The sequence below is a fragment of the Drosophila gunungcola genome, chromosome 3R (genome assembly GCF_025200985.1).
Source record: "Drosophila gunungcola strain Sukarami chromosome 3R, Dgunungcola_SK_2, whole genome shotgun sequence".
Lineage (NCBI taxonomy): Eukaryota > Metazoa > Arthropoda > Insecta > Diptera > Drosophilidae > Drosophila > Drosophila gunungcola.
Window position 1 is genome coordinate 27905720 of NC_069139.1, and position 24571 is coordinate 27930290.

Below are 24571 nucleotides of genomic sequence, written 5' to 3' on the forward strand. Positions count from 1 at the left end.
GCTCACATTGTATGGCTGCAAATTGCACGAGAACAAATATAAAAATGAGTACTTATACATCATGCTCTGCGTCAAATTCAGTCTAACCACAAACTCATTACGACCCATTCTCTTCGGCCCCCACTCTTCCGCTTTAATGACAGACCAATATTTTGTATAATATAGACATTTTCTACGGCCCCGACTTGGCCAAGTTGAAGAACCGAGGAGGAGACAAAACCGAGCCAGCTGAAAAGCGACCAGCGACCTGGCAGAAACCACAAAAACTTGCCTTTGGTTATTTTGTGTCTGGCATTGTCATTGCGGCTGATGCTGCTGCCGTCGTAGCTGTTGCTGTTGCTGATGTTGCCGATGTTGCTGCTGTCATGGCTCTTGTGCTGGCCAAAACGTGCAATTAAATGCTGTATAGAAGCTGCCGCTACCATAAGCCGTGGTCTCTACACAGAGAATAACTGCTACAAGAGCTGGCAATTAATAGAAAAATTCGTAGAAATGGATCATCAGCCGAAGTTGTTTTTATATTATGCACCATGCACTTAGAGATAACAAGTATTTTGTTACAGCCCATGTATGCTGCTCGTAGAATGAAGGGTCTCAGACCCTCTAAAGAGTAATTATTTACATCTACCCTAGTCCGTCTGCGTGCGTATCTGTCTGTCCATGAGAACATCAATGCCTTTCAACAGTTTTGGTGAAATCCGTTCTAAGAACAAAAGAGAACTCGTCCTTCACTAAGACAATGCGACCTCTTGTGGAGCGACTTACACAAAGAATTGTAGGGTTAGCCACCATAAAGTCCTGATTTCGCATACAGTGACTAATTTTTTTACCCCTCTCACATAACATACAGAAAGAAACGCATTAGAAGAGCACTCTTAATTCAATGCAAAATCCAAAAATTGTTTAAATTTTACCTCTTTAGCTCACGAGTAAGGAGTGCTAATACTTTACTGGTCTAGACGAAATCCCAAGCAAAAGAGTTATGTTTATTATAGAGAATATGTACGAAAAGCAAGGAAAGAAGTTAGCTTCAGAAATCAAAAGTTTCCCTTGCAGCTATTTCAAAAATTAAATATTCTTTAAAACAACAAAATTTCTATTTTTATGACTGTTATGTTGTGCTATGATAATTTTCCGCTAAATTGTTTGATCGTTCCTACCAACGTTCAACCGTTGATATATCTTTAAAAAATGGAAAAAAACAAAGTATCATTTTTGTTCATTTATCAATATTATGCTGTATTGGTAATTATATTTTTGCAAAAAAATGTAATCTTCAAATAAATAATTCTTGTCAATTGATATATAACAATATTTTTTGTTCATATCATTTGTTTCTCTCTCTGCAGTGCGGTGGAAGCCAACTTATTGGCATTTGCTTGCCAAATGCAATGAATGAAAATTGCACAAAAAGCGAGGCAGAGGCCAGAACACAATTACAGCCAGCGGATGCATTCACCAGGCAAATTATTGATTGGCAACCGCAGAGATGCATTCGGATTCCGCCGAGAGATAGAGATACAAATGCAGAAGATGCAAAATCCGTCGGGCCTCGCTAATGATAATGACGCTGGCTACTGGCTACTGGCCAGGGCTACTCACTCTCTTTTGGCCGCCATTGACATTGAAATCTGGCAATTTGCAATCATTGCAATTAGTTTTTATTCCTTGGCTGAACCAAACGCCTCGCGAATCGTCGCGGGTATTTTCGTAAAAATTACTGCTAAGGATCGGAGTGCGAGGAATTTCCGGGGAAATCATCGGGTAATGACAAACGATGGCAGCCTGCATAAATTTCGAATTGCGCCTTTCTCGGACCCCGAGAGTGCGAATCGCAATTGCAAATAGCAAATAGCTTAGTGCCAGCCGATTATTTATAGCCGTGCATTTTTAAAGTTCAAATTTGCGATTTGTCGGAAGTAATTTGCCCGTTAAGTGCGTCTATAAATAGAAATCGCAACTTTGGCGTCCCCATCGAGGGGCAAGGTGCTTGTGTGTGGATGGGTTTCTGTGCCCCCGATCCCGCCTTTATGTGATGGCGGACTGTCATTCGCCCCGCAATTGGGTCACATCGTCATCGCCGTAGAGAAGCCTTGCTCCACATTCGTTGCCCACTGAATATTCTCGCTTCCGTTAATCTCGGGGCAAACTGCGGCAAGGCGAATGCACACAAATGCAGGGGCATAGCGGGCATGAATGCGGCATAACTAGCTGGCGGTCTGCTTGCGGTTAACACCCAAGGCAAACGGATGCACTTAAAAAAACACTAGCTAAAACAAGAAAGTATGGTATAGTATAGTGCAGCTAAACAAAAACAAAACGTACGTTGATGTTATTAAATACATTTTCACTTATGAGTAAATTCCATGCATTGTTTTATGGCAACATTAATGGCAGTTATTTTATCACAAACAGCTTATAGTCTTTGGTCACATTGAAAACAGGAATATATTCAAAATCAAAACAATGTAACAATGTAATAATGTAGCAAAAACTGTTGTCAATACCGGTTTTTGTTTAATTCAAGCGCGATTTTGCCATATTTATTGCTAGTGTAAAAGCGAGAGTAAATCTTCGTCTAAAATTATTACCATGCCTACGAGCGGTCTTTTCAGTTTTCCAGCCGAATTCAGGCAAAAGCCGACAGCATTGATAATAAACAGGTTTATGTTGATTGCTTCCCTTCCTTTTTTCACCTTTTGCCGCTTTTTGAGAGTCTTTGGAGTGTTTGTGCGTAGGCAACAGTGCTTGTCCCCGGCCAAGTTCCATACCCAATCCCTGTCACATTAATCACGGCAACATTTGCCATGCAATTAAGCAAATGAAGCCTGCATTTAAGTGGTGACAATGATGATGATGATGATGGGGACTTCGACTTGGACCCGAACTGGGAATGGAAATGGAACTGTGGCTGGGAGTGGGAAACTCGGCGAAATCATTAGGCTAATGTGGTTAGTTGAACATCGATAAGTGAGTGTGCCCCATGGGCAAGCATTTGGCGATGTGACTCCACTTAATGCGCATTTAATACCCCTTCGAGTCATTAGAAATTCAATCGAGTCGCTCAAAATAATTGGCCCCCCCCCTTGGATTCAATTCGCGACAGTCGTTTCTGGCTATTCATCAATCCCGAATCACAATCGAAATGCAATTTGCTGATTTTTGTGATGGCAAATTGAAAAACACACACGTAAAAAGAATTGACGCAGGCCGCAATTCAATCATTCAAAGTCGGCGTGGCCTTTTTCGTCTGTTTGTCTTATTGGCCAAACACCCGGACGCCGATAAATCCCGCCAACAACCGTAAACAGCCGGTAAATGAAGAAAAAGGAAAAGAAAATGTCAAAGGCATTCCCGCCATAATTAAATTGTAAAATAAATATTACACCAAGTTGTTGCTTTCTTTGTGCAACAACGGAGATGAATTTCGCATTTAAAACACAAATCGCTGAAATTCGACCGTGTGTGCGCGCTTATATGAGTGCATCGAAATATTGCTCATACGCCACGTTGAACGGCCAAATATAATGTAATTAAAAGCAAGCAATGACTTGTTTTCTTTGCCAGCATACCTTTGATGCTGATGAATTAGAGAAAAAAACTAAAAGACTAAAAAAACTTTTTATGTATTTTATAACTTCCATTAAAAAATTTTTAGAATTATAAAAATTTTTGAAACAGAAAACATTTTTATTGGTATACAATTTATTAATCTTACAAAACTGTGCAATACCGAAAATTCATTTTAAAAATTTGCATTCTGTGACATAAAATGATTTTTGCCTACATTTTGAATTAAAAAATAGCATTATTAACATTAACGTATACTTGTTGTCCTATGACATAAGTTCACAATAAATTAAATTCTACGGCAAAAGTATTCGCAGCATTTGCCGTTCTGTGATAATTTCTCTTGCTCATTTTTCCGTCACCCCTTAACCCCACATGTGCCACTCGTGACCGAAGGACCGCCAAACTGCCTTTCTGTTTTGTTTGCCAATCACGCGTCGCAAACATGATTTATTTCGTCAATTTATGCCAAAAGTGTAAAACGATTTTCAACCGTGTGCCAAATGAAATATTATGACGTGCACTATCATTTACATGTGTTTTACAGCCCCCGGTGAGGGAGTGTGTGTGTGCGTGAGTGGGCGTGGCACTGCGTTTAGGAATGCGACAGTTGAATGAGTCTGTCTCTCTTCCCACTCGCCATCCGTCTCTTTCGCTCTATTTGCATGTGTTGGCATTTGCAATTTAGCAAAAACGGAAATTACATTTAAATTGAATTGTAAACCGAATAAATTGAGGGGTTTTGGGTATAGAATTGGGAGGTGGTATCTGCGCATTCGATTTTGCCAGAAATTCACGATTACGATTGAACGCAATTGGAATTCCACTCTTTCTGCGGGCTGCTGTCTGTATAATTTACCATATATTTGGAAAGTTATCAGTCGTCACGCAAGACTTACTAAACGCTTAACTTCAGGCTTTTTCCGAAAAATATAAAACGACTGACAGACTTTAAGTCAATTAGTTTACATTTTCCCAACGGAATTATAAATTTCATTTTAAGTTTTCGCACAACTAAAGGATGGAAAATTAAGAAACAATGTTGTTCACTTTTATTTGATATTTGCAATTAGTTTATGGAAAACTCACTAATTTATTGTTCATTGGCTTTATAAAGCATTTAAATGTATTGACGATTGTACGAGATATAATTAAATTATGAGCAAAAGACCATTAAATTTTTGTATTGATTTAAGTTTGTGTGCGGTTTGCGGCAGACAATGCAACAATTTTATTTAATATGACCACATTAAGTCTAGCTCAAAAGGTATTTCGGGGCGAATAAAACTCAAATTTTAATTTATTTAGCATATGGCATATTCCACACAAAGCCGACGGAAAACCAAACACAAAATAAAACCCGTATTTGTATTGCAACATCGGTAATTTAGGGGGGAATTCGGTGAAACCGAGAGAAATAAAACATTTCTATTTAATCTCGATGCTTTTGAGCTGGGGTGAGGCTACCATGCCGTGGGCTTTTTTAGGGAAACGGGAAATGCAAATACCAAGCGGATTGCACAACCGCAAAATGCCGACTAATTAAATTAATAGGAAACAAATGCATAATGAGAGCAAGCGACCCCAGACCAATCAGACTGTATCTGCAGAGTCAATTATTGTTGTCCGAACTGATGGTGATTTAGGTGCAATTAAAGTGCAAATTCTCAAATATTTTTCTGCTGAGACGCCGCTCCAATGCGATATGCAAATTAAGCAAACGCCAACTAAGCTATCTATGGCCAACTACAGATACAGATACCCGTATCCACAAGACACCAGATACCGAACACCAGATACCAGAAGCCAGACATTGCAATAGCAAAGCCATGGCAACAACTTTTATCGCATGTGCATTTTCTTGGCCCACGACGCCAACGACGATAAATGCAAATCTTGACAGTTTTCTTTGAAACATTTTTATTTATTTTCGGTTGCAGTTTTTCTGCCTGTGCTTTTCTTCTCGTCGCTCTCTTGGCTTTATTTTCATTGTCTGCTCGTCTGGGCTTGCTTTGGTTTTGGGCATTCGGAAAGCACGTTTCGTGCTCGCACATCCGCTGCAGTTGCACTCGCCGCACTAAAAGATACAAATGAATCTTGCACAAAGAAGAAATGATTCCTCTTACCCTCATCGGGAATAGACCCTGCCAAGATTGTCGCAATTGCCATGACGACAATACTCGCATCGATTTTGCCCTAATACCTTAAAACCAGCACAGAGCTGGCTTAAACGATACAGCTTTCAGTTCTCAAGACAAATTCGATTAAAAGCCTCTGGATCAATTCAATCCAATTTTAAATTTTTAAGCTCTGATATATTTCAATTGAAGTTCTAGTTTCTAAAAAAGAATGAGCTTTATTCAGGTCTTTTGACCTGCAAAGTCAGGAAAATAAGATAATAATGTGATAAGCTCCTAGTGGTAACATGCGGTTTTATTTGTTGTTCATCTACTGTCCGATAATATTAAATGCCGAAAATATGACAGTCATTGGGAAAACATTAACCGAAAAGAAAATATAACTTCGTTGTTATTAAACTCACAAGAAGATACTGCGAGATAAGAATTATTTTTATGATTTCACAAATACTGTTTCAGCTTTTTATTAATTGTTCGATAGTTTAAGTACCTAGTTCTTTCAGATACATGCGTATATCTCAAGATATAGTTTATGTTTACGTTTTCCAAATCATATTAATAAAGTTTTTTTTAAATCTCCGAGAACTAACAATTTTTTTTGACTGCAAGGGTATATATACTTTAATTTCACAATTTTGCTTCCTTTATTGTTTTATTTTAAATTTAGCTTATATATTTTTTTGTGTAAGCTGCTGGGTCTTTTTTTTATCATACGGTTTGTGAGAGTTTTTTTAAATAAATCTTCGAATAATTTTTCCCACTAAACTACCTTCGAAAAAAAAAAAATTTTAAATAAAATTGTTGATTAACAACGAAAAACTAGTTATTGTTGATAGAGTTATGTCGAACAAATTGGTTTAGTTTTCAAGTCGAAGACGTTTTGTTAACTTAAATTATTATCTTTACTAATGAAGAATTAAAAATTTTTTTGTTCCGATCTCTATAATGGTTGAAATTATGTCAACCAGGACGCAGCGATTTTTTCGAAGACCCCACTTTACAGGCCTGTATATCGGCAAATATTGAGTTTTTTTATTTTAGTAATTTCTTATTTTTTTTTCTTAAATTGTCAATTAAAACCATAAAAAAAATCTGTATATTAAAAATGTTTTTCATTTATTTTTTATCTAACTTGAAAATATGCCATAAATTTAGGCCTCTGGACCAGATAACCCCTTTAATATAAAATCTGGGATCATTCTTAATCAGCTGACTGAATTTCTTGGAAACATTCAAAAGTTCCCCTCTGGGTTATTAAGAACGTGTAGCCCTCATCTGCATTTGAAATGGAGGCTCAAATAATACTCGGAATTAATTATTGCGGAATGATTATTAAATCCAATAGATCCATTTCACGGTTAATTGCTGTTTCCGTTTTGGATCCGTGAATCATGCATGAAGGGCATAGCAAAGGGGTTTTTCTGTTGCCGCCCGATGTTGTGCAATATTCAATCGCAATCTCAATATCGATTGCTACTTACCTTCTCATACATAATTCATTGAGGTCTGGTCTGGTCGTTTAATATGAAAACCAATTAATTAAACTCTCAACAGCAAGCGTCACGACTAAAAGCTTAGAAATTACTTAATAAATTACTTTCATTAAAGCCACAAAGGAAAAGTCGGCAGGCAAGGCACCCATTTCCACCGAACCGCTCCACCCCCCTCGAAACTTCCCTTGGACGACGACACCGTCAGGCGTTGATTTATATTAATCGACCGCTTGCACAGCTCCAGGCATTATTTATTTGAGGCAGCAGCAAAAACAAAGCAGCGGCAAAAAATATGCCAAGTAATAAATTGAATGAATCTACACATCACATGGGGGTTCGCAATATGCACAGAGAAAAAATAGGTCACACATTAAACATTACAAATGTGTCTAATGTGCATTAGTGGCATAAAATGTTATCTTTGAAAACACTTTTCTTACGAAATGAAAGTATCTCAGATAAACAAAATAAAAAATATTAAAAAACAAATAAAAGTTTAGTCATTGAAAAATTATATTTAGCATGTGAAGAACTACCGACTGTATTTTTCCTGTGCATATGTACGATTTTGTATGGAATTTGGTCACTTGGAAAGGAAAACGCAAAATATGCGCTAATTTTTTATTTAAATTGCGTATGCCAAACCAACGAATCGGAACTGAGGGCATAAAAACGATACGAAACGCTAAGAAAAGAGGAGACACAATGGGCCACATGATTTATTGGCCAGAGAAAAGGCCCAAGAAAATATTGGTATTTATGCAGCCCAAGTTGGTTGAAGCTTCTCTAGTGGGTCACCGGAAAAACACTCCAAATCAGCTGTCCCAGAACAGCTCGGGGTTAATTCGGGAGGTGAGTTGACTGAAGATGGGTTGGCTCGCCGAAAATGCTGACTGCGAAATGCAGTTGCCAGCCGGACCCCAAAGAAATTGCCTCATGATTACGTCGACCGATTGTCTGTCGTCCGTCGTTTAGTCCGCAAGTCGGTCTGGGTCCGTCACGTCCATGTCGTCTAGCTGTCTCTTTGGGTCTCTGAGGAAATGCAAAAGTTTCCAAATTTCTGCGCTATAAGCACGTGCCCGACTCTTTGCCAAAATTTCACATCGCCCCCGGCATTTTCCCCCCTCACGAATGGTCCCTTTCCGTCCCCTCCCTCTTCGAAATTCACTTCATGTTAATTTTCTTTTCTTTGATTTTGCGTTTGCATTTCGGCTTGCCACTCGGGGTTTAATGTAATTCTTTAGCATTTGCCTTCGAAATGAGGCTAAGCTGGCACAATGCTGAATGGCAAATGGTGAATGCTAAATGGCAGGCACTGTACCACAGAAATAGGTCACCGTCACCTCAAGCGGTTATTTTAGGGTAGCGGAAAATGTGGCAGCGAAAATATGTGGTCCCGGAAGTCATCAAAGTGTATCTGTGAAAACCGAGATTTCGGGTGATCGAGCGGTTTTAATTTATTTTCTAATTTGTATTAAACTTTTAAAATATATGAGCTGTATAAAAGGTTACAGACCCTCATTCTTCTTATTTTTCTTCTACTGACGTTTTTCGTAAGAATAAGAAATGGAAATGTCATTAAAACGCATACTATATAAAGAACGACCTTTTCTAAAATTCATAATTATTTGGTCAAGCCAGCTAAATAATTATTTTTGGTATAACAATATATTTAAGTAGTTGAGTTCAAATTTGCTTACAAATATTTACCCAGCTCAAAATACGTTGAAGAATGTTAAGCTCGTCACATTCATCAGTAGTTTTTCCGAATATCATTTGAGCATTTTTTATATTTTGTAATCATCAACTTCAGACCGCCAGATTCGCCTCATTAGAAGCGCATTTTAAAGACCCTTGAGCTGCCTGATTGATAAGCAGTTAGCAATAGTAAGTGACCCTCAACTAAATGCCCCACATAACGAACTTGAAACGCAGTCGAGGAGGAACGGAAACGGGGATCGGAAAGCCCGTAAATGCACCGTATGGCCATACTTATAATTTAAGCGACCCAGCAGACAAAGTCCGAACTCTGCGCGCCATCAGTGTAATTACGAACACGGCACGCAGTCGGTCAGCCACTCCCCTTTGCCCAGATCCCGGGTAATGACTACACCTCAAATTGCACAGGGGTATAAAAAATATATAAATACAAACCCGACCAGCGGCTAAGGTTTCCAGACGAGAGATCAAAACGAAACAAGGAAACGATGACGTACCAAAAAAGACACGAGGCTGGAAAAAACAATAACCCCAAATGGGAAAAAAGAAAATCAGACAAACAACCGAATTAACAGAACGCAGCAAAAAATAATTCAGGGAGGGAGGAGCATAATGCGAGTTTAAGTGCATGAAATTACAAACTGCCTGGAGTTGGCTCATGGATGGATGGTTGGTTCACTGGGCGCAGGGGCGTATGTAGTGGGCATTCACAGTTAAATCAGATTCATCATCTAAAAATTTGAAAAATATGAAAAAACTAACATGAGGTCACTTATAAATACAACTCCAATGGATTGTCCTACATTTTGGGTTAGGTTGACAGGATTTTTATTTTAAGTCCCCTTTTCAAAAAACCCTGCCTACGTCACTGCTTGGGATTTGGCTAGAGGCGCGCGATCTGGAGGTTTCGGGGTTCGGTGCTCAAAACTGGCTGCACCCTTCCTTTTCTTTGTCCGACTAATTTTCTGAGCTGCGTTAGTTTGGTGACAGACTTAAATGAGGCAGGCACAGAGCAAAGAGCGTTGCACTTAATGGGACATTGTAAATAATTGCGGAAGTGTGTAGAGCCTTTGCTCGCCTGACATTTGAAACGCAGATGGGTTCGAACTTTTCGATACTCGTAGTGTATTGGGCTCGCCGTTGGCCGTTCGCTTATCTTGTAATTGTTGATTTAGTGTGTGCTCAATTTTTATTTTTGTGCGGTTCAGGTTCGGCGGCAGCTCGGTAGTGCAGTGGCAAGGGGCCAGGGACCAGGGGCTGCGGAGGGGGGTTCAGCAGGGCAGAGGGGGTGGTTTGTTTGCCCGCCTGGTTCATTGTTCGCTCATTGACATCGCCCGTGGTTGTTGTCGTTCCCGGCGCGTGACAAATGACTTTGACGTTGCATTCCACATTTTCGTATGTACATACACTGTGCAGAAAAACTATGAATTCAAAAACAAAGCATAATATCTTTGTATTACCTCTTGAGCTACATGTGCTACCAAAAGGGGGCGTATTTAAAGTATGAAGTAAATGATTCAACTACGAAGTGTAATGGCTCAACTTTGAGCGAATTATATTTGGAAGTCTCAGCAATGAAAATGAGAAACAAAATTTGTTTCGTTTTTAAAAATTATTCTATGGGTTACAGAACACAGAACAAGACAAGCTTTTTCTACTTTCCAATACTAAAGTAACCGTCTAGACTTAGCATAATTTTCGCTCAGTATGCCGACTTAGTTTGTGTACCGCATATGGCTCTGTCAATGGGTGTCCCAGTCCCTGTCCGCGTCCTACGTTGCCATCAATCGAAATCCAAGCGGGCCGCTTCAACAAATTTAACTGCTGCTGTTTATATAAAATATCTACATACTCGCATCTATCTATTGTTGCTGTTGTGGACGTGGATGTGGATGTGGATGTGGATGTATGGCCTCAGTCAGAGTCGATCCCACGAGCACTACGACCATAATTGACAGTTGTGTCGGCATTTATTTATTTGTATTTTTTTCTAGACGACACACACGCAAATACACACAGGCCAAGTCCACTGAACCGGGCTCTAAATTTGGGCACAGCTTTTTTACAGGGTTCAATGTAACCCCACGGGGTTTCCACCTTACATAGGCGCAGCCACTCGACCCGAGGGTCCGTGTCCCGCTAAACCGATTGCTGTGAGTTGATGGTCGTTCCGGGAAGGGAAGGTGCTTTTCAATTTTCGGTGATAGGTGTGAGTGAAGGATGGATAAGTGTGTGCCTTGAACCGGAATAGTTGAGGGAGGGTACAGGTACTGCTGGAAGCGGTGCCAACAAATCTCTAAGTGCGGTTGACAGAACTCCCGGGACTGCAATCTCAAAGGAATTTGTCTCAAAGTTGAATGGGGCATTACTTAGCCTTATCCTTTATCGCCAACCGAGATGAGGATAAAATGTAAATGGAAAAAAATGTGCCGTTTAATTTACTTGGATTTAAAAGTCAATTTTATATTAGGATTCAGCCTCTTTATTTGCGGTATTATAAAACACATTTGTGAATTAAAAATAATTAATAATCAATAAATACAAATTAAATATTGTTAAATAATATAAAACGCGTTAATTATTAAAATTTTAAATTAATTCTTTGTTGAATGAAAGCGTACAACTACTAAATTTAAAATTTATTTTTCAATGTGTTAGTTTTGACTAAGATTCCGGATAAATATAAGCTTTGACAAAACAATTTTTTGGTGTAAGCGCAGGGGTGCGTATTTTGGCATTAGCTTGTTGAAGTTAATTTCACTTCTAATTTGTTACCCCTTACCATAGGCATCAATTTGGTCTGTATCGTCAGACGAGTTTATAAAGCCATGTCTGCATTTTTATTTTGTATTATTTTATTTTCTTTTATTTTTAATTCTACATACATCCTTGCTAATTAGTGCGCTAGTCTCAAGGCGCTACATTTCAGATCATATTTAAGTGTCTAAACTCTAAATAGGAAAATTATTGTTAGGTTTTTCTGTTCGTCTGTTTTCTGGCCAGGATCTAGGGAACTTAAAAGCTAATACAAACTTGTTTAAGCCTCAAACCTAAAAAACTAGAAAATATTTTATTTAAATGGGTATTTATTTTTATTTTATTTATAAACCCAATTCGAGCACACTTTTTTGATTTTATTCAATGCCAGTTCCTTATCTTATTATTTTTCGCACTCTACTGTGACATGTCCCGCCCACTCCACTTTCCTCCCTGGTGGCCGCGAACAGCAAACGTCAATTTGGCACAACTGACAGACCAAACTGTGTAAAAAGAGACGGGTAGCGAGGGGAGACAGGGACAGGGAGCGTAACTGAAACTGAAACAGAAACAAAGGCCAACTAAAGTGTCATACACGTTTGATGGCCAACTAATAACTGGGAACCCCGATGTCGTGTCAGCTGCAATTGACACTTGTGCGTCGGATGGGCAATACAAGTATTTATGAACCCGATTAACTCGAGCGGTTCGCTGCCTCTAATTTCAATTGTTTCCCTGGCAATCTGTCGCCCTTTCAAACTATCTGTCTTTCTGAATAACTCACAGTGTGGACCGCCTGGAAACATTTCTACCAATTATGGATTTCAAGAGTAGGTAAATATGGAAACTGAAAATAGCTAAAATGTGCCATAACCAGCTAAACAAAGCTGTTTTGGTTGAAAAATCAAAGTTTTCTTTTAAAATCTCCAGATGTCTTTGGAAAATAGCCAAATTGACGGCACTATAGAAGAGTCTTCCCGCTTTTCCAATCTCACTTTTATGGGCTTCCTCGTTATTTTGGTTGACAATCAAATTCTACGAAATTGGATTCTCTTGTTCCTCGTCACGCTCTGCCGGGTTTCAAAATTCAACCCCCTGCTAACTCAAGAAAAACAATAAAAAATTGGAAATGAGAAAATCAAGCAATTGCCTGCAATTGCAATTGTTTTCGCTCCTTGGCCAGCATGTGTGCCGCTGTCCGTTATTGTATTTTACGTTTCTCGTTTTTTATTTGCCTCGGCCAAGCATTTTTAATGCGAAAATGATTTCATAAATTGTTCGCCGCTGTTGTTTATTTTGAAACTTTAGTTACCTTTGGGCCCCGAGGGATGGCTAAAAAAGAGAAAGAAAGAGATACCCACCCATTTCCATTCTATTATTTCAGCTGTCAGAAATTTCGACACTTGAAATTGAGCGTGTGTGATGTTTTCATTCTGGCCAAAGGGAAGGGGTCGAAGGTGGGCTAAAAAACAAGATTGACTCAAAAGAAGATGGCCCAAGAACTACTAGAAAAATTGTAATTGTGTTTAAAAAAAAGTGTTTTTTTTACCGTACTAAAATTATTTAGTTTAACTTACATAAAGAACCAAGACCTTAAAATACCTGCTATAGAAATCAATTTTTGACGAATATATTGATTTTAAAGGTGATTCAATTTAAAAAACTAACCCAAATACTGTTTCTGAGTGTAAAAAATGGAAACAGGGGAACAAAGGAAATTCGCACAACAGGAAGCTGTAATTGGCACAGGAGCGCTTGAGCAAACATCCAAACATCGCCAAATTTACGGACGATGGAGGGGGACAGCCGCTTTATTGGAACGGCAGCTGTTGCCCGATAAGGTCGCACCCATGGACCCAGGCCTCAGAACCAGGTCCCATATCCCATATCCCACATCCGAGGACCCGACACAATGCCAACTGATTGCCGTCTTGCGTGTTGGTTTTCCCCTCCAAATTCCACCCGAGCCTTATTAATTATGACGGGACATGAATTGATAATGACTGGAGTTCAGCCCCCGAAGAACTGCCGATGAGCAGCAATAGATAAGTACTGACCGGGAGGAGGGCTTCCTCAATGATTGCACTTGATTGGGTTCGGTCCGTGACTGGGTCTGGGATTGGGATCTGAATCGGGGTCGGGCAGCTAATGGCGCCCAACCCAAATGAAGGGTAATTACGGGAGTTTACGAAACGCTTGTAAAGCGCGAGGCAAAGGAAGTTGTCTGGCCAAGAAGCTTGAACAAAATAATAATGATAAGCAGGATGGAACTACCGCCCATCACTGCCTTCAATTATTTTTGTCATTAAAAGTCGCATGGTGGCATAAAATGAAAGAAGAGTAATCCCTGCCCAGTAACTAGATGGTGTGTATGCACCGAAACCGATATGATATAATGGATAGATACAAATTTAAAGAAAAAACATTTAACAGAGCATGAATAATTACAATAATTTTGGCTTTCAATTAAGTTTTCTAACGAAACAAGAAAAAGTGCTAATGCTTAAAAGCTTTAATAATAGAGTTTTGCCGTTTATCCATGGAGGTAACATATCAGTATATTCTACATTTCCGCTCTAAAAATGTAAGCCCCCTGCAGACGAAAATCTCATAACTAACCCCCCGCAATCAAAACGAAAAGGGGGAAGTATCAAACGCAATCGCTAAGCAAAGTATTTATTTACAGTTATGGCTTAGAGTGCATGTGCTGCTTTTGCCACACCCCAACCCCTTATCGCCCTACCACGCCCCCGTCAGATGCAGACATGTGAATATCATAAAGTTGTGTACAAATAAATCAAATCATTGTGCAGGAAAGGCACTGAGAACAAACAACCCGCATCAGGCGGCAACAAATACACATGTTTCAATATGTTCAAAAAACACTATAGCACACTCATAACTCCCCGATCCCCGACAATCAGTCAGCCAAAGTTCAATAAACAAAATTCAGAAGAACGATGAAGTAGGGAGAGCCAGAAAATTTGAAATCAAATAAAACGCCCCTGTGTCCGTGTGCTCGACAAAGCGAGTGCAATCAAAACTCGCACCTATCAGCCGAAGTACAGATATAGCTATTGATACGGATACAGATACGGACTGGGAATCAGATACAGATACAATTAGCTTCGTTTCTTAGGCAATGCTCTTTGATGTAGGGCCCCCATGATATTAACAGCCAGAAAAAACCAAGTGTGAAAACTGTTTATTGGCTGGGGATTTGAAATTGAAATCAATCGAAAAAGTAGAAAGCTCAGCTGTGCGACAAGACAATAATCATATTTAATAAAGCAACCGATTGGACGGAAATTGGGAGTTCAAAGAGAAAATATATTAATAGTAAAAAGGTAGTCCCAACCAAGCGCTCAGGAAGAAATTGTATTGAATGCTGCAAGGGCCTTTGTGAAAATATATTACTCATTTTGCATTTACTCTCATAAAGCGTCAAATCGTATTTGAAAACCAAAGCTTAAACACACTCCCAGCTTTATCGAACACTGCCCAGTAAGACAGCTAAAGGATTTAGTCATTCAGAAGTACTTCGGCTCGTTTGGTACTGCTATATATATACTATGTACATAGATGAAGCGTTATGTACATATTACTGCAATTATAACACCGCTGTGAAGGTATATAATTGATTTGTGTTTTAATGGCAAAATGTTTTAATGGGAAACATTATTTTGGAAAATATATTTTCATTAACAGCCGCTTCCCACGTAAAATTTAAAAAATCAATTTATAAAATCAATTACACTTTACACTTGCTTGGGACACTGTTCATCATTAAGAACCACCTATGTTAGAGTATTCCAGAGAAGATGTTCAGCTGAGTAAGGGTTAGGGGAGATGGCTGCCATTCCCTAGGTGAGATCGACCAACAGCTGGCTCCATTCTCGGTCTCCATCTTCGTCTCCGTCTCAGCTCCATTTCATTCCATTCCCTGCCTCTGTGGCACCGAGACAATTCACTTGGCCAACACCAACATCAAAAGCCCGTTCGAGTGGCGGCTGCCACTTTTCAAGAGTGCGAAATTAAAACAAAATGTTGCAAGATGCTGCGGGCAGTGGATCTCCTCCGCATCTGCGAGCCCCAACTCGTCCGACTTCTGGGGCTGTTTGATTTCTTTTGGCTGATAAGACGGGTTGGCCGGAGCTCTTCACATCATGCGTAAAACGGCGTCAAAATGCAAATGTTGCGCAGGAAACAGCCGGCAAGTTATCCCCCTTTCTCCTGATTTCCCTCCTCCGGCCGCAACGTAAATAAACATTTTGCGTTTTAATTTATGTTGCAATGTTTGTTGCTGGGTGCAGCATGGGGAGCATTTTATTGCACATTCGCCGGGGGCCACATTGCAAAATTTATCATCAACTGCGAACTAAATGGACCTAATGGGGGCAGCCCCATCGCCAAAAAAAAAGGTTTTTCGCTCATAAACTAAGTACATTTTATGTATTTTATATATAAACTTCCCTTTTTTAAGACCCGCTTAAAAATACATATAACAGTTTTTTTAAAGTGTACAAATTAATTACGATTAACAAGGTAAAAATAGATTAAATAACAATAGGTTTTGAATTAGTATTTAACATTCCGTTTTACATTTTACATTTTTTCAATTACATGCCATTAAATTATATAATATTTCTATATAACAAAATATTTTGTTAGATAACTATTTAATTTTTATAAATAAAGATATTAATAATGTTCGGAATTAATGAATTACGATTAGGTGCCGTTCTGAGCAATTTGTGAGGCAAATTAAATATTTTAAAGTACCCATTTAAGTAATTTTAATCGCAATTTGAATATTCAATTTATACATTGCAAATCTATAATTTGCAATTTAAACATTCCAATCAAACTCCATTATTCCCTTCTTACGTTCCAGATTAGCCAATTTGTGTATGCAATTTAATAGGAAGCAAATTAATTCTAAGCCCTGATTGGGTTCAATTAAGACAATAGCCGGCGGTGGCCATTGAAAACCTTTGGAGTATGAATTTTCAAAATCGTATTACCCACTACCTTTATTATTAGTTGTCGTGCTCTAGCCAGGTCCAACCTGGCGTCTTTACCGGCAAAGTGCAACTTCAGCAGGCTGCACTCATTTTAAATTTAAATGTGAAAATAATGCAAATTAATGTGGAGGCAGCGTTTTGTTACTGCATCGCTGGTAAACAACAACAGCCCAGCCTGTTTGGACAGTTGCTGCTGGCACACACTCTCCATCTGAACCTCGGAACCCTGGCTCCGAGTCCGAACAAGGACAACGTCGTGTACATGTTAATTACTTGTGAAAATATGCAACAGACGGCAACAACAAGGGCCAGTTGCCATGAGGCGGTCTTTTCACACCAGCCCAAATCGCCAGGTCTCTTGTTTTCGGGACGGAACGTGGATCGTATCGTTCCTTCTTTATGTTTCTGCTGACGAGTGCCCTTCAAAGTGAGCCTGCCCGTTCCAAAGGGCCAACTGTTCGCCGGGACTCTCCGCTTCCGCTTCTATTTCGAAGGGCTTGGCGTGTGTGCGGGCATACTAATTACAAAAGCAGAGGTACACTGTAAAAAATGTTGGTTTAATTTTAAATAAAATACCTTTTATATTAAATTATAATTTGGAGAAGATAAATATAACTAATTAATTACAAAACTTGATACTCTATCTATAGAAATAAATATGAAAAATCCAATTAACATCATAACTCTAATAAATAGCATTTCAAAAAAAGAATTTCTCAAGCCTGCTCTTAAAAAAGAGCAGAGCAGGAGTGCGAAAATATTTTACGATTTGGCCATTCCCTTAACCAACCCAGTTAATCAAAAAACTGAGTGGAAATAGCATCCTTCTCATCTGTAATATAAGTTTATTTTAAGAAAATTTGGTCCTTGTTTTAAGTTTAACAACAAAATTACTGTATACAATTGTAAATATGGTTATATATTAATTGAACCAAGTGTGAACGATAGAAGAAACTTAAATATTTTAAAAATTGTTTTTCCTTTACTTGCACATTGCCAGTGGCCGCTTACCACAGCGTTCACTTTTTGAGTTGATTGCCTAGCGAGAAATATTTTTTTTGGTGCAGCACGAGCAGCTACAAAAGCAACCCCGATGGGCCGCATTAGATGTGGATCTTTAATCGCTTCCCTCGGAGCGACTTTCTGTGCCACACACTCATTAAGCGAAACTGAAAACCAGAAACAACTTCAAATCACACATCGTTTCTTTCTTCTTTCTCTTGCGCCCCTTTGGTATATTTTGTTATTTTTTATTACATTTTGGGACTGCCGGGCTTGTATCTTTCGCCCGGGCCTAATTGCTTTTTATGACAGTCGAGTGAATATGATAAATCTTTGGCCGTGGCTCAACATTATTTCGACATTTGTTTAGCTAGAAACATTCTTGGCAATTAAATTTATGTTTGTATTTCGTTTGTAGTTTGCTCCCCGATAATAATACTTGACATGTGTTACTGGATGGTGGGCACCACCCCTCTTCTATTCACAACCGACCCACCTTTTAGCCATCCAACCATCCATCAGCTAAGAGGAGGGTACAAAAAGGGTCAGCTGTGGAATTGTTTCCACGGTTGGCATTTATTCGCAATTGGCTAGAGGTTTACTCTTGGCACTGGGAAAGGAAATTCCGTTTAAGTGGGTTAATCACTATAGGACGTATTTCTTTAAAGGATTGCAAAAATAATCTTAAAGACTACTTTATTGGAAGCAGTCTTGAATATGAACTTTTGAAATAAACTTTTTTAAAGTGCTTCCCTTATTTATTTATTATAAAGACATATTTGTCCTGTTGTAAGTAAGAGTGCCGAGATCTCAAGAAGTCTAGTATATCATTGAGACTTTTTTATAATTTAAAAATTTCAATATATGGGAGATATAGAATTTTTCTTATTAGACTGCTAAGGTAAAACAACAATAGTAACAATAAATTATGATATCTTGCACATGAGTAACTTTTAAAATCCATGCCTGGATAAAATAAAATATATGGTTTACCGAGACTTAGCAAAAGGAAATCCGCCCAGACAATATGTGGCACTGCGATGGCATATATCGCACGGAAATAAAGATAACCCAAACGAACACAGCCATGTAAGCCGCATCATATTGACCGAAAAACAATTTCTCTTTCAGCGTGTTAATAGCACTTTTGAGGAACTGGAACTAGCACTGACTTTTGGGACGATTATCACACGAGAGCGTCGAAAATGTTTCGTAATTTCGTCAATTTTACAAATAAATACAAAATCATCCGCGGCATGATATCATATGGCACCCTCTGGCCCTGCGGATCACTCATCGAACAGACTGTGATCGAGAAGAAGACATTCCGAACGTACGACTGGATGAAGTGTCTCAGGTGACGTCCCATGGATCTTGGCCCGATTCGACTGCTAATTGGCCACGATGTGGTTTGTTGATTCCATTGCAGGTTCAGTTTATTCGGTTTCTTTTTCATGGGGCCGACCATATATGTGTGGATCAGATTGGCGGGCGTTATGTGGCCGCGCACCGATATTAAGTCATCGTTCTGCAAGGCGATCACCGAACAGACCGCGTACGATCCGATGGCCATCAGCTCGTTTCTCTTCTTCATGACCTTGATGGAGGGCAACTCGTACGCAGAGGCCAGACGGGAGGTAGAGTCATTATACCTTCATCTTCGAATATCGAATTTCCCTTTCACAGAGCATCATTTCCTTGAGCAGTAACACTTTATGTATCGTATTGACATTTTGAATATTAATAAGTTTTAAGGAGATGACATTTGTTCCATCGCATTTTGTAATTGCTGTTTTATTTTTCTAAGTCTTAGCATCCGTTACTCGTAATGTAAATCTCACTGCTGAGCAGATAGGTCTTAAGAATAGGCCTACCTCTGGTAAATCACGTTTTTTATGATCCGTCTGTCCGTCTTCCTGTTTCAATGCGATTAACTGGCTTTTTTTAAAAGCTTGAACCTGAAACATTCCCGATCGTCAGCTTTTATGCGCGACATATCAAGTTGGAAAACTGATCTGATTGCATAGTCAATTTTCACTTTGATTGAAAAAATTTTGAATATACCGCACTTTATTTTGGCTGCCCAAATTTTTTAAACCCTTGCAGAGGGTATTATAATTTCAGTCAGAAGTTTGCAACGCAGTGAAGGAGACGTTTCCGACCCTATAAAGTATATATATTCTTGATCAGCATCACTAGTAGAGTCGATCTAGCCATGTCCGTCTGTCCGTCCGTCTGTCCGTCTGTCCGTCCGTTTATATGCAAACTAGTCTCTCAGTTTTAAAGCTATCTGCATGAAACTTTCCCAAAAGTTGTCTTTCTATTGCAGGTAGTATATAAGTCGGAGCGAGCCGGATCGGACGACTATAGCATATAGCTCCCATAGGAACAATCATAAAAAATAAATAAAAAAAATTATAACTTTGCTGTTTTTTTATTTTTTTTTTTTAGTTCTTCGAGATATAGTAATAGTTAAATATTTCAGAATTACGGTTTAAATTTCATCAAAATCGGACGACTATAGCATATAGCTCCCATAGGAACAATTGGAAAAATAAATAAAAAAAAATTATAATTTTGGTGTTTTTTAATTTTTTTTTAGTTCTTCGAGATATAGTAATGGTTAAATATTTCAGAATTACGGTTTAAATTTCAACAAATTCGGACGACTATAGCATATAGCTCCCATAGGAACAATCGGTAAGCTGCCATAGGAACTATCAAAATTAAGCTGCAAATCATAATAGCTTTAATGTTTTTAAGCATACACGCAAAATTTTAACGTTTTCAAGAGTATTTAGTTTTTGAAATAGCTGCAAGGGTATATGAACTTCGGCTTGCCGAAGTTTGCTTCCTTTCTTGTTTATTTATACTTTTTTTGAGCCTCGTCGTAAGTTTAATTCAAATCATATGACCAGATTTCATTTTTTATGTTAATGTGTGTAAGCCAATTAAAAAATTATGCCAATCACAAATCATTTTTTATTATAACTGCAAGGGTAATAAGCTTTGACTTCTCAAAGTTTTTTATTTCTTACTTTTCATTTAATTTATGTTACACTTTAGGTAATATTTTTTACATTTTACTTTGTGGCCAGTTTCATATAGTTTTTACCTGCAAATGGGGTATCTAATTTTTATCGGCTCTTGCACCCATTTTGGTGTGTTGGTATTGATTTCGGAATTTCAATTTCTCACGACACATTTAGACAGTCGCCGCTGCAGTATCTCTATCTTTATGTCTGTGTCTATGAATCTGCATCTGTATCTGAGGCCGTAATGTAAGCATGCATAAATATCACCTGTCTGCCTGCTACCTCCATCCATTCCCAATTTCTGCGTCTGGTCCTCCGTTCCGAGTTGTCAGCATTGATTTGTTGGCTCTGCGGCCATACTTCGAGACACTTTGAGGCACTTTGCTCCAGGGCCGAGTTCGGGTTCCATGGCTGACTTCCATTCCATATCATTAGAAACCATTTATCTTGATAAATGTAAATGTTTTACCATATATTTGTGTCGAACGTGCGTCGTCTCATTTGCTTTGCATGCGTTCCCCGAAGATCTATGGCCTGACTTGTTTGAGCGATGCGATCAACTCAGGTTTTGGCCTTAAAAGAGTTATGTGCGAGGCAGATGGAGACGTTGGGCTATTGATCCTCAGCTGAATGTGCCTAAGCGAAAGCAAGTCTAATGCAAACTAAAGCTTATCATTTATTTTGGTAAGCTACCGGACTACAAATGCAAAACTAAAAGCTTAAGATTTCTTTAATTTAAAAACTTTAACTAGCCAGGTTGGGGATGACATTCAAAACATTTTGATTGAACCGAACTTAGATTGCTTAAAATGCGTATTAAACAAATAATTCTCGTTGTTTTCTTCCAATAGGAAATGTTTAAAATTTTCTAATTAAATATATTTTTTCAGGTCATTAATTTGACCCTCATATTTGGCTAACAATTACCACTTTTTTAAGTTCAACAGTTTTTAAAAACATGATCTAGTAAAAGAAGAGAATCCAAGGAAGTAACTAACAAATACTTTGCCAAAAAAATAAGTATTAGGCGTATAATAGAATAAATTGTAAATCGGCTCCCTAATATGAATAACTCCAACCTTATTAGCCGTTATTTGGAAAGTATTTAACTAGAATGTTCATGCAGGTAGAAAATTGTGTACACAAAGGTGGCCAATCAATGGTGTGACTTTTCACATTGGAATCGTGGCACACACACAATCAAACGCAGTTTGGACATACCCGATCATTTTTGCTGCCCTGCGTTGCTATTTAATTAACAAAATTAACAAAATGCCACGCCCAGTCTAGCGCCCCAGAAAATGGGGAGGCGAAAGCAGGCAATAAATAAAATTTTAAAAGGCTCCCACCTCCACTGGCCAGCCGGCACTTAATTACAATTTTCCGCGCTGGCATTTTCCACCTCCCCCGCTGCCGGGAGAATTATGTCACTACACTCACTCCCCGATCTCCATTCTCGTTCCCAGGTCAGCGATAAATTCCTGGACGCCTACAAGGTGGGCGTTATTTATTGGCCCTGCGTGCAGACGGTGAACTTCGCCTTCGTGCCGGCGCGGAACCAGGTCATATTCACCTCCTTCTTCAGCATGTGTTGGACCACCTTCCTGGCCTACGTCAAGTTCCTCCAGCTGCATCCCCACGTGGATGTGGACCACCACGCCATGGACATCCACTTCCTGGAGATGTGAATCCGATTCGAATCCGCAGCCAGCTACCAATTAATGTGATTGCACCAGAGACAAACCCCTTCGCCAGAGTTAATGACTTGTCGTTTCTTTTTTATATATTTTTGTGGGCCGTAAGCATTGTATAAATATATGAACGCCCATTAATTTTGGCTGATAAATAAGTTGTGATAAGTTCGTAGTTGTTGTTTTTTTAGAAATAAATAGAATTTGTGCGTTGTCGTCAGTTTGTTTTATAATCTCACGAGAGTTCAAATAATAATGGGAGGACGGCTCAGGCCGACAACCTAAACAGATCTACAAGGACATGTCCCAATGACCATTTTTAGCTTAGATTTATTGCATAGGTATGAACTATATTCAACTTAAGCCTCGGCTTAAGCAAATCCGGTACAATGAGTCTAATATTAAATATTTCAAAGCCCACTGATGAAAGTCTTTGGCCTGGCAAACAAACAGTGACACAAAAATTTTTCTTCAGTCGACCTGCATCAGCATTAATCAGAACTAATATTTTTTATTTGTGTTCTTCTTTTGGCCACGGGGAATAACGTTCCATTAAATTGCATGGGTAACAACTATGCATATTATATATATATATATTTATATATATATATATATATATTTGTGTATCTGTGGGCTCGTTGAAGTGGAACCGCTAAGTGGTCGTGCTGAATGCGAGAACTGAATGCATAAATAATGCCGATTTAGATTATTCTGAAACAGAAACATCATTGCCGAAGTGTGGTCTGCATTCGGAAATTCGCATTTGGATTTGGACAAAAACGCCAGGGAAATGAACGCAGACGATGACGAGGCCGTAATCAGGGGAATTAATATGGAAATGTATGCAGAGCAAAAAACGAAACCGCAAGAGTAAACGCAGAACGCCAAACTGAACCCAAGACCAATCCCAAACCAAAATCCGAACGCATGTGGGTTCTGTTATCAGTAAGGGAAACGTGGCGAACTTCCTGCCCAAAAGGGGTGTTTGGGCTGCACAGAGAAAAATTAGAATTTGTGTAGCAAACTATATAGTTAAACTAAAACTATTATATTTATATTCAATTGATTCTCTATTATAATGAGAGAATTGTTCCGTAAAATAAAGTTGAATTTCAAATCTAAATTCATGTTTCGATTCTATGATCAAAAAAGTTGCATCGAAGTTGATCAAAACTATTTATTGCCACCATAAAAATCTATGACACCACTGTATTCAATTTATTACATTCAACTTTTGATCTATTTGATAACCCTTTAAAATATTCGAAATGATTTCGATTTTGTTTGAAAGGCTTAAAAGCTATTAACAATATTTTTAACAAGAACTAAAATATTAAGATAGGTTTTCAGTTTAAAGCATTTCAATATATTTTTTTTTTACCTTTGTAGGAAAATTGGTCCTAGTATATTGGGCTCTTACTTTTCTCTGTGTAGCTGAGCTGTGAAAAAGCAATTGAAACAAGAGTTTCATTTAATTCTGCGTCGGCTGGCAGGCCAATTTCCTATCCGCCCTGCGCCCATTTCTCAGTGTCTTGCCTGGGTCTTTATGTTGCTGTTTTATAGCGCATTAATTTCGAAAGTTGCGCTACGTGTGCCAAAAATCATTAGCAACGGAATTACGCTCAATGAAATGCAGTCGGCGTCGCCGGCAAACAAAGCCGACCAAGGGGAGATAATAAAGCGTGGCCAGGCCGGTCCTCCGTCGATGTTGTTTCGATGTTGTTGTCGATGTCGGAGCAGGGGAACCAAGAAATGGCTTCGGAGTGGGAACGGCACTAGGACTGCACCGGGAAAAAGTCGGAAAGTCGGAGGGGGAAAAGTCGACAGCCGCCAGTCGGCAGCCGCTTGACGTTAGCGTTTCTGCTGCTTATAAATTTACCCTAACGACAAGTTAAATGCTGAATACGAAATGTTGCAGCAGGAAGGGTTCCCGTTCCGAAACCCTCGGAGACATTCGAATATATGCCGCCAAGATGAAGCCCTAATGGGCTTAATGTTGAAACTTTAAATACTACATGTAGCCGAAGGGGGTGCAATTTTTATTAAAACAAGGAAAGTTATTGTAACATTTGTAAACACCCAGTCATATACTAAAGAGTCTAGATACTAAACACTAGCATATGATTTATGCAAAAAAGAGCG

General features: G+C 38.8%; 1 protein-coding gene across 1 annotated transcript; it reads left to right on the forward strand.

Annotated features, from left to right (window-relative positions):
- The first annotated feature begins 1630 nt into the window (after positions 1-1630).
- LOC128266538 (mpv17-like protein) lies at positions 1631-22645 on the forward strand. Its single transcript, XM_053003123.1, has 4 exons — positions 1631-1764; positions 18835-19060; positions 19133-19340; positions 22205-22645. The coding sequence occupies exons 2-4, from the start codon at positions 18909-18911 to the stop codon at positions 22424-22426; spliced, it is 582 nt and encodes a 193-aa protein (XP_052859083.1). The 5' UTR covers positions 1631-1764; positions 18835-18908; the 3' UTR covers positions 22427-22645.
- The last annotated feature ends 1926 nt before the right edge of the window (positions 22646-24571 follow it).

What these genes read in the sequence shown, in the direction of transcription:
- LOC128266538 (XM_053003123.1), top strand. Translation starts at nt 18,909, where the DNA reads ATGTTTCGTAATTTCGTCAATTTTACAAATAAATACAAAATCATCCGC. An exon ending in GACTGGATGAAGTGTCTCAG is followed by an intron (nt 19,061 to 19,132) that starts GTGACGTCCCAT and finishes ATTCCATTGCAG; the next exon opens with GTTCAGTTTATTCGGTTTCT. An exon ending in ACGCAGAGGCCAGACGGGAG is followed by an intron (nt 19,341 to 22,204) that starts GTAGAGTCATTA and finishes TCTCGTTCCCAG; the next exon opens with GTCAGCGATAAATTCCTGGA.